General features: G+C 44.8%; 1 protein-coding gene across 1 annotated transcript; it reads left to right on the top strand.

Annotated features, from left to right (window-relative positions):
- The first annotated feature begins 37 nt into the window (after positions 1 to 37).
- On the top strand, positions 38 to 1216 carry LOC133525291 (zinc finger BED domain-containing protein 4-like). Its single transcript, XM_061861578.1, has one exon. The coding sequence runs from the start codon at positions 38 to 40 to the stop codon at positions 1214 to 1216; it is 1179 nt and encodes a 392-aa protein (XP_061717562.1).
- Positions 1217 to 11063: the final 9847 nt, after the last annotated feature.

The raw sequence follows: 11063 nt of genomic DNA on the forward strand, positions 1-11063 counted from the left end.
AAATACAACTGGAAAAATCAGAGCAAGCTTAGAAACAATGGCAGAGTCGTGGGATTTGGGTTCGAAAGTTCACATAATTGTAAGGGATAATGGACCAAATATCGTGAAGGCGATCAATGACAGCCCATACACCGGAAAGCCATGCTTTATTCACACACTACAGCTGGCCATCAAGCATTCGCTGGATGCTCAACCAAACATCAACGAAAGCCTCACTGCAGCGAGAAGGATCGTGACACATTTCAATCACTCTAGTACAGCGCAAGAAAAAATGGTGCTTATCCAGAATGAGCTCAATTTGCCAAAACACAAGCTCATTCAGGATGTGACAACCCGCTGGAACAGCACTTTTTATATGTGCGAGAGGCTAATTGAGCAAAAGCGAGCTGTTTCACTGTATATATCAGATTACTCTGGCTCAATTAACTTCAACAATTTAACAGAAAGACAATGGCAACTCGTTAAAGAATTGTTGACAATATTGCAGCCTTTTGAAGAGATAACAAGAATTACAAGCTCGAACTTTTCGTGCATTTCAGAAGTCATACCGCACGTAAATATTCTGCTCAAATATTTGGCCAAACCTGCAAGTGATGACTCAAACACTGTTACAATGAGGAAAAGATTACAAACGGAGTTAAAAGCCCGATTTGAAGGTATTCAAGATGACATTGTGTACACGCTCGCCACAATTTTGGATCCCAGGTACAAACTCAATTTCTTCAGCAATGACAAAATAGAACCTGCAAGAAAAGCCTTCCTCATAGAAGCCATAAAAAATAATGATGACGAAGATAGCAGTAACGATGACGAAGAGCTGCCACGTAATAAAGAGAACATACCTTCAAACGAGACTCACGCAGATTTCTGGAGCTGCTTCGAGGAAGTTGCATCAGCAAAACCAACTTTATCCCAACCCATCGAAACAACTAAAAGTCCTATTGCTGCAGAATTGGACAAATATCTCCAGGAGAATTTACTTCAGCGGGACAGAAGTCCTTATGATTGGTGGGTAAAAAATAAAGCAAAATATCCACTAATGGCGCACCTCGCTAAAAAATGGTTGGCAGCTCCTGGCTCTTCGGTTTACAGCGAAAGATTATTCTCTGAAGCGGGTAATATTTATGAGAAGAAACGAAACCGCCTTCTACCTGATCGAGCAGAAAGTTTAGTATTTCTGCATCATAATTTACCGCTATTAAATTTTAACTATTGAACTTTTTATTTCTAGTAAAATAATATGTGTAATTGTGTATGCTTCCTTGGCATTGTCAATGTCAACATTTGCAATTGTTTTTGACGGCGAATTAGTGACAGACGTTGATATCGTGATGGTGATTTTTGATTATGTGATTAAACTGAATAATAAAGCTTACAAGTAAAGTTTTTTTGTTTTATTATAACCCTAATAATATCAATAAATATATAACTTAACTTTTATGAGCTACAAATAGTATGAATGATTTATTTATTATCAGATAAAATATCATTTGTTTATTCGGTAAATATTCGGCAGTTTTACCGAATAATTCGGCCGAATCCCGAACATTGAAAATCATGCCGAATATGCCGAATACCGAATATTTACCGAATATTCGGCGCACCTCTAAAAACAATGAACTTATACAAATTTACGCAATTGTTACGGAGTAAATAATTCTACTTAACTACTTTTAACGATCTCTACTATAGGTAGTTGACAAATAGTAGTATCCGCAATTCGGACCGTATCTTACAAAGGTTTTTTTTTACAAAAAAAAAGTTTTCGATTGAACTGTCAATTGATATTCGTTATTTCATTATTTTCTTATTATTTTATTGAAATTTCTGTAGATTTGTTTTATTCCGGTAATTAAAGTTAATTGTTAGAATTACTATTTATTATTATAATTTTTCAATTAGAAATTTCAATAAAATAATACGAAAATAATGAAATTGTTAGAATACCTTCAGAAAACATGAGTGAAATAGTGATGAAGACGGATTACATTTTTTCAGGTTGTATTTTTTGATGGCTGACTGACGTGAAAATTTTTGTGTACTACACGAGACCAAAGATATTTTACATGTTTGCGAGGAAGGATTGCGTTTGAGTGTTCTGGAACAGTTGGAAATAATTAGGTACAACAATAGGGGGATGATTCTTAACGAACAGTTGAATGTTGCGTCATCGCCGTTATTACGATTTTTTCCATCTCACTCACACTTGCACAGTAGGGGGACTGGTCAAGGTATAAATATGGCCGGCCGTTCTAGACAGCAGACAACATGACATGACAACAGACATTGAAGGGACCGCACGCGCTTGAGCTAGCTCTCGAGACTTACGCACCCTATCCAACTCACTAGTCGTCTTGTGTTAACTTCAGTGTTTGTGCAAACCAGTGGCCCCCAGTGTTGAAAGACCACTTTCGTAGTGGCCTCTTGTTGGTGGATACCTAACGGTGACAACCCAAACCACGAACGGGGCACTATAGCCCAGTCCCAACATAGTGCTAACTGTCTTGTCTTGTGCTTACGCTGTGTTAATTTACAGGTCAACCCGCCGACGCCACGCAAAATGTTCATTCAGAGGACACCACCCAAGGCGGCTATGAAGTTTGTTTTTATTCTATTTGTAAAAACTTCTTCATGTGCACGGAAATATAATTATTAACGTAAATTAAACCCTTATTTTAATTCATAACATACTTCATTCAATATTTTATATTACCAAGTAAACAGAGTCAAGAAGACATGTCAAACAACTTTGCTAGGCAACTACCAAAAATCAGCTAAGCAAACAAGTAGGTATGTAAAGGAGGTTACATATCTTCACAGCGGCAAAGGCCTCAACGCAGGAGGACGCAGCCACAGCGACGACTTCGTCACGGGTGATAAAGCTCCCGGACACTGGCCTGCTTCTGCTCGCCGATACCAAGGACGAACCGGAATGCGAAGGGCCAAAGCGTTTGCCAGCGCGTCGAAGTTACACGGGGTCAACCATGTCAACCAGTGACTCGGAAGAGCACATTGACGTCGTAGACTCCGTGGAAAGTCCTAGCGAAGGCACAAACGCGGAGGACCAATGCGGTTCTGGGACGCCCGAGGACGGGGAGCCGGAACAGTCAGCCGTCGTCGATGAGAGCCTGGCACATGGCGATTTTTCGTGTCTCGACTTGTCGCGTGGTGACTCATCGCCACTAGACTTGTCGCGACCTGACCAATCGCCACGTGGTAGTAAATCACCACGTGCCGAAAGTCCGTCCCAACCGGCCGGCAACTTCACCACGCCGGCCAACTCGCCGCAACGCCGCCGCAAGTCGCCTTGCCGCCCTCAGCCCGGCCTCGAGATGACCGGGGACGCCTGGATGGCGATATTTGAGAAACTCGACAGAGTAGCTCGGGGATCGCTAGACAGTTGCACCCTCGGTCCGCTCGAGGCGGCGCTATTGTCAACCCTGTTGACGCACTCTGGGGCGCGTCAATAGAAGAGACAGCGGGAAGAGGACAGCCCGCCGGCACACGGGAATGTAACCGTATCACTCCTGTGTCGCGCGGTCCTACTCAACCCGCGGTCTGCCCACAGGTCTCCCAACAGCCGATGGACACAGCAGAGCTATCGACACCAGCCGCCGGAACATCGCATCAGCCGCCAAAGCGCAAAGTACTGCTGCCTACACCGGCAGCTAGTACCGACACATATGCCGCCGCGGCTAAATCGCCACCACCAAAGCCCAAAAAGGCTAATACCGCTTCCTCTTCGTCCACAGGCGCACCAGCCAGCGACAAGAGGAGACTAGGCCAACCGGCCAAGTACAAGCCGCCCCAGATCCTGGTCGAGGACTTCCCGGACTGGCGCCAACACGTGCAGGCCATCAACAAGCGGCTCGAGTTCCCGGCCAAAACCGAGACCGCCAGCCCAAAAGGCGTCCGATTCTACCCCAGGTCCGGGGTAGAATACATTGGGGTCAAAAAGTACCTCACGGAGCAGCGGGATCTACACCACAAACTCGAGTTCGTCGAGCACGCGGAGAGGTCCGCCATGCCAATGAAGGCCGCTATCCGCGGCCTTCCGCCGACAACAACGGTGCAAGACGTCAAGGACGCATGCGCCGAAAAGGGGTATAATGCAACACAAAACGCAAAACTTATATCCCCAGGTAGAGGACGAGGAAGCAGCGTATTCTTCGTGGAGCTCGCCGGGACGGAACGTGAGAATCCAGGCTTCCTGGACCTCACGGACCTAGCCGGCATCAACACCAAGGTTCGTGTCGAACCTTGGAGAGGTAAGCCCGGGCCACCGGTGCCAAGGGTTCAGGCACTCATCCCACGGGTGCCACAGGGCGGTCCGGTGCGTCAAGTGCGCACTGGACCACCCCTCGAACGAGTGCACGAGACCGAAGGAGGAACCAGCCATGTGCTGCAACTGTTTCGGGGACCACCCTGCCAACCACAGGCAGTGCCCCGCATACCTCACAGAGCTGAGGAATTGGCGGGCCGGTACACGCTACCACACCCGCCGCCAGCCGCAACGAGGCCCTGACACGAGGGCCTCGGACACCCCAAACCTGGTAGTAGTCTTCCACAGGTTCTCTAATGGCACCAGCTAACCAGCCGAAGACCCGGACGACAGGACAGCAGCGGAGACAGCCGCAACAACAACAGCAGCAGAGGAAGCCGCAAGCAGAGCCCAGAACAACGCCACCCGCAGCGCCCCCCACGCTCGACACCGCAGCGCTGCACAAGGACATAGTCACCACGGTGCATGCCGCGGTGACTGAGTCCTTGAAAGCAACGCTAGACGAGTTTGTACTAGCAATTAAGTCTCTGTCTAAGTCTGGCTCATACCCAGACTTAGCCCTCTCCTCTCAGCAATAACGCAAGTTATTCACCAGCTGCACTTTTATACGGCCTTAAAGAGAAAGATTTAACGTATAAACATCGTTAATTCTACGTATAAACATACCTCGCAATTGAATCCGCAAAACCGTAGCAGTTGCACATTAGGGTTGACGCATATATACGTATTTACTAAGTGTTAGCGCGTTATTACGCTATTTAAATAAAAGACAAGTGTTTAAAGAAGTACCATTATTTTAATGGTGTATTACAAGACGTTACTACAGGTTCTTTGTCTAGGACACGCGCGTTCAGTTCAGTGGTTAAGATGCAAGAGGTCGATGCTCGGGTCGCGGTGCACGTCGATGCGTCTCATATGCGAAACTTCGGCGCTGGCATCGCGCTCTCTGGTTGGCCGCCGTTCTGTCGTCTATGTTGGCAGATTGGAGCCGCATCTCCATCAATCATTGGTTGTAGAAAAACTAGCGGTGTTGCCACAGCGCTAACATACTCCGGGGCGCTGAAAGATCCATCTTTCAGGACTCTCTCTGTTGTACAGGCAGCGGGCACATTCGGTTGAGCGCTCGCTTGACTATCCCTCTAGCGATATTGATGTCTGCAACGCGTGGCACGCCATCCTTTCCGTTATATAGTTTGACGACTCTGCCCATGCGCCATAGCAACGGCGGCAAGCCTTCCTCCTTGATGAGTACGAGTTCTCCCAGCCGTAGATCGCGCTGCCTCTCGCGCCACTTGTAGCGCTGCTGCTGCAGGGACACGAACTCGGCCGACCAACGCTTCCAGAAGTGTTGCCGCAGCTGCTCCAGCCTCAGGTAGCGGTCCAGGCGGTTCGGGTTCCGGTCCTGCAGGGGCGGCGACGGCAGCGACGTGAGCGGCCTACAAATGAGAAAGTGCCCGGGAGTAAGGGGGTAAAAGTCATTAGGGGAGGAGGAGAGTGGGCAGAGAGGCCTACTGTTCAAAATTGCCTCCACTTGGCTAAAAAGAGACGAAAGCTCTTCAAAGGTGAGATGTGTGTTACCCAAAATTCGTTTGAGGTGAAATTTGGCGCTTTTAATGCCGGCCTCAGCGTAGCCATTAAAGTTAGGTGCATAAGCTGGTGCAAATTTAAATTTCATACCTTGACCAGCTGCAAATTCAGATATATCGTTTTCATACAATTTAAAGAAATCATTTATTTCTTTAGCTGCAGCTACTAGATTTCTACCATTATCACAAAACAGCTCCGCAGGTTTGCCGCGCCTGGCGATAAATCTGCGGAGTGCTAGCACAAATGCATCTTTAGACAAGTCGCTCACAGCCTCTAAGTGAACACATTTATATCTTAAACATATAAATAGACACAGATAACATTTCGTGATTTTACATCCACGCCCACGGCGATCTGTTATTAAATAAGGACCGGCTAAGTCTACAGCTGTTGACGTGAATGAAAAATCAGCATTTAAGCGTTGCGCTGGTAAATTGCCCATTATATTTTTTAAAGTTTGGCCAGCGATTCTTTTACAAGTGACACAATTGTGGGCCGTGCTTCTCGCGAGGTTTCTGCCTCCGACCGGCCATATCAAGTCCCGCGCTGAGCATAGCAATAGCTGTGGTCCTGCATGTAGGAGACGTATGTGTTCATGTGTAAAAATGAGTTTGGTTAGTGTGTGTTTAGCATGTAACAACATGGGATGCTTCTGTTCATAACTACAATCTGAAGCATCTAGCCTTCCCCCGACTCTCAAGAGGCCTTGTGAGTCAATAAATGGGTTCAAGGTTATAACGTGTGATCTAGGACTCAACCTGTGACCTTTGCGCATCGTTTCAAGTTCAGAGGCAAATGACTGCTGTTGTGCAATTTTAACTAAAGTATGTAAAGAGTCTGTAAGTTCTTGTGACGATAGCGAGCCAGTTAGTTTGGGCAGGCTAGGCTTACAATTATTTATGAAACGGCGCACATAAGCCACAGTATGTTGTAGCCTTTTATATTTTGAAAATCTATCAAAATCTATGATAGATGGTTCATTGTCGATGCTTGTTAGCATAGACGTTACTTTGAGTTCATGCAAGACCTCCGATTCTACTGAGTTTAGCTCTGGCCATTCCTTTTCAGGCTTTAATAGAAACTCGGGGCCCCCCCACCACAGAGCGTTCCCAGAGACATGCTGTGGATCCACACCACGTGTTGCAAGATCACTTGGATTTTCTTTTGTAGGCACATGTCTCCAGGTGGCTCCGGACGTGAGACTGGCTATAGCGGCCACTCTGTTTGCTACAAACGTTTTAAGTTGGCTCTGTCTGTCTTTAGCCAAGCCAGGCAGCAGCTAGAGTCAGTCCAGAATATAGTGCGAGAGACAGGACGCCTCCAGGCTCTTACTACGGCTGCATATGTTTGTGCCGCTAACAAGCATCCAGCTAATTCTAATTTCGGTATGCTTGTGCGCCGGATTGGAGCTATTCTGTCTCTCGCACACAACAGGTGGACTTGTTGTTCACCCGTGTCAGAAATAGTTTTTACATAAATGCAGGCTGCATATGCAGTCTCTGCAGCGTCAGAAAAGCAATGCAACTCTATTGTGGAGGGTGCCTCGCACAATACATATCTAGGTATACTGAGTGCTTTAATGTGATGCAAATTTTTAATAAATCGAGACCAGATTCGCTGTATTTCAGGAGAAACTGGTTCGTCCCAAGATTTGCCTTCTTTCCACAAAGTTTGTATTAATATTTTAGGTTTGACTGTACATAGGCTTAAAAGACCCAAGGGATCAAATACTTGGAAGGTTTTAGATAAAATTGTTCTTTTTGTGGCCTTTTCATCAGAGTGATCATTTTTAATTGAAAAATTTAATATATCTTGGCTAGGTTGCCACCCCAGTCCAAGTGTCTGACAGGCTTGACTCAAAGCTAGATGATCATCTTGATTAATGAAATCTGACTTTAGTAACGCGTTTGAATTTGAACGGTATTTACGCAGATTAAAGCAACCAGAGGCTAAAGACTGTGAGACGCCAGCTTGTATTTGAAGCAGCTCTGATTCAGAGTCTGCCCCTGTTAATAAGTCATCACAGTAAAAGTCATTTTGTATAATGGTCCTAACCAAAGGATCCTTGCTCTCAGCCCCTAACTGCCACAAACATCGAGCCGCTAACCAGCTCGATGAAGCAAAGCCATACGTAACGGTATTTAAAGTGAGAGAGCGTATAGGTAAGTGCTCGTCTTCGCGCCATAGAATCACTTGTAGGTTTCTGTCTAGTTCATTCATTAAAATTTGCCTGTACTGTTTTTCTATGTCACCGGAGAGCACATACCTGTATTGACGGAATCTAAGCAATATATCGAACAGAGAGTTTTGGATATTAGGTCCTACCAGCTGGATATCATTGATAGAATATCCAGAGGAGGTTGGGCAACTAGCATTGAATACAGTTCTTAAGCGAGTAGATTCACTCTCCTTCATCACCGGGTGATGAGGGAGGTGGTTGGCTGTATAACATTGCCTAGACTCCGACAGATGCCCTAAATCTCTATATTCATTTATAAAATCAACGTACATTGATTTAAGCTCAGGTTGTTTACTAAAACGCTTTTCTAAGTTAAGTAAGCGCTTCTTAGCTATGTTAAATGTGTTGCCTAAGCAGTCTGGTGTGTCTTTTAAAGGTAAACGCACTACAAATCTGCCGTCAGATTGGCGATAGGTATTGTCCACAAAATGTTTTTCTATAGGATGAGAGTCGAACTCAATCCCATTTTTGATGGAGTCTGCCTCTGGCGGCAGCTCCTCTGTCTCCCAAAACTTTGTCATCTGGGTCGACAGATCAGCTAAACAAAAATGACTACGCGTGGTTGATGTGTTTATATGCGTAGTAGCTCCCTCTACCGGGCCAGCTACAAGCCACCCAAGTTTAGATGGGATTAGGTAGGTGCGCTTGCTCGTTGGCAATGTTTTTGCAGCACCTGTTACTATTGCCCAAAACATTTCCACTCCCAACAGCATATCAATTTGGGCTGGAACATTAAAGGTTGGATCTGCAAGTTGTATATAAGCAGGTAAGTTAAGGTGACTAACATCAACATATTTCTGTGGGAAGCGATCAGTTATTTGGTCTAAAACTAGAAAGTCAAGATTAGCATTGAAATCGCTTAATTTAGATTTAATATGGGCTGCACAACGTACAGGCTTATAGGTCAGAGGGGTATTTCCTATTCCTGTAACATTTGAGGCAGTTAGAGGCTGAAGATCAAGTTGCAAACGTTGTCTTAATGCTTCAGTAAGATAGTTCGATTGCGAACAGCTATCTAAGAGACACTTAACAGTCTCTTTTTTATTATTGAAAGGGTTAACTATTTCAATTAGAGCTGTCGAAAGTAGTGCTTCACTATTGGTAAGCAAAGTATTAGCAGTGAAGGTGTTTGGCACCTCTGCACTGTCAGAAGTTAGCATAGTGGAGGAGCAAGCGACATCTCCCATAGCACTATTGGTTGCCTGAACTGTCTGTTCCTTGCTAGCTCCACTAGAAGAAGTGTTATTTGGTGTGTTGTGTAAGTATGTATTGTGTCGTCTTCTACATACGCGACAGCCATTTAACTTGCATGCACGGGTCTCATGGTCCGGTCGGAGGCAGACATGGCACAGCTTCAGACTGGACGCCCGTGACCAGCGCTCGTCGACTGACATCTTTCTAAAGGTTGGGCAGTCATACACCCTGTGATCACCATGGCACACGACGCACGGCCGACCCTTGTGGTCACTTTGTTTTTCTGAAATCATGAAAGTTTTTATGTTTTTATCATGTTTAAATAAAGTTTTAATAGCCACAGGCTCTGGCTTGTGGTTAGCTTGTTTGTCCCGCTTTGAGCGGTATAGGTTTTCTAAAATGTCTGCACGATTCTTTAGAAATTCCCTAAAATCATCAAGTGTTGGCCATTCTTTAAGAGTGTTTCTATGCTCTTCCCATTTTGAATTAGTATTGGTATCCAATTTTGCAGATAACAAATGAACTAGCATTGTATCCCAGTGTTCCGTTGGTTGGCCCAATGTTTTAAGGGCCCGGAGGTTTTTAGTAACATGGTCACTCAAAAATCTTAAAGATTTATCAGATTCTCTTTGTATGGGGTCTAAATTAAATAAAGCATTTAAGTGGTTAGTAATTAGTTGCCTTTTGTTACTGAACCTGTCACACAACAGTTTCCAGGCTTCAGTATAGTTGTCAGTGGAAACTTCTAAATTTGCTATGACTCGTGAGGCCTCTCCTTCAAGATAGGAACTCAAATAATGGAATTTATGGATGGGCTTAATATGTTCATTATTATGAATTAAAGATTCATAAAGGTCTTTGAATTCCATCCATTTATAATAAGAGCCATCAAATTTTGAGATTTTAATTTGAGGAAGCTTGAAGCCGAGATGCTCCGAGTTACAGCCGCCTGAGATACAGGTTTTGACAGAAGCTTCTGGTGATGTTTTTAGAGCCTGAGAGCGTTCAAGTATACTCTGAGCTGTAGCTATAGCCGAGTTAATATGGGTCTCATTGATGTCCCGTTCTGAAAGTTCACTTTCAAGATTATCAGAGTTAGTTACTTCTATCGAAGTTTGCAGCTCGTCAAGGCGCGTGGATAACTCTATAACTTTATTTAATCTTAAGGTCAGCTCATTGACTTTAACACCGGTTAACACTTCATCATCTTTGATTGTACTTAAGTAACCACGGAATTTAGAAACCTGACCCTTTATTGAGCCACGTTTAACACGTAGTTCTGCCAGAAGAGCTTCGCTTTTTGTAGCTTCAGCCATGTTGAATTATGTTTTTAGCTGAGCTAGCACGTCTAACAATAAAATTTTATTTTAAATCAAAGTTTAAAGTCATCCACGTAAGAAAATAAAAATTGGCAAAACAGCTTACGCCCCTTATTTGACTTCAACAGCTACGCAGAGGTGCACTTGGCGTGTAGCAGCAGCATGCGGCTTTGACACTGGATAACTTGCCACGTGGTGACAGCAGTGTGCGTGGCACGGTATATTCGTGGCACGCGGCACGCACTTCGACAGGTTGTCCACTGAAATCGTGCAAACGAATATGTGCATATGCGAACACAACCAGGATGCAAGCAGGGGTGAAGTTAGAAAGAAAACTGATTAGGTTGGCGAAAGTAATTGGGTTACAATTTAAGTGAAATTTTAAAAGAACACACGTGTGGGTCCTTAAGTGCAAAAGAATTGAGCGTAAATGCGTGGTCAA

This window comes from Cydia pomonella, chromosome 14, assembly GCF_033807575.1.
Source record: "Cydia pomonella isolate Wapato2018A chromosome 14, ilCydPomo1, whole genome shotgun sequence".
NCBI classification, from domain to species: Eukaryota; Metazoa; Arthropoda; class Insecta; order Lepidoptera; family Tortricidae; genus Cydia; species Cydia pomonella.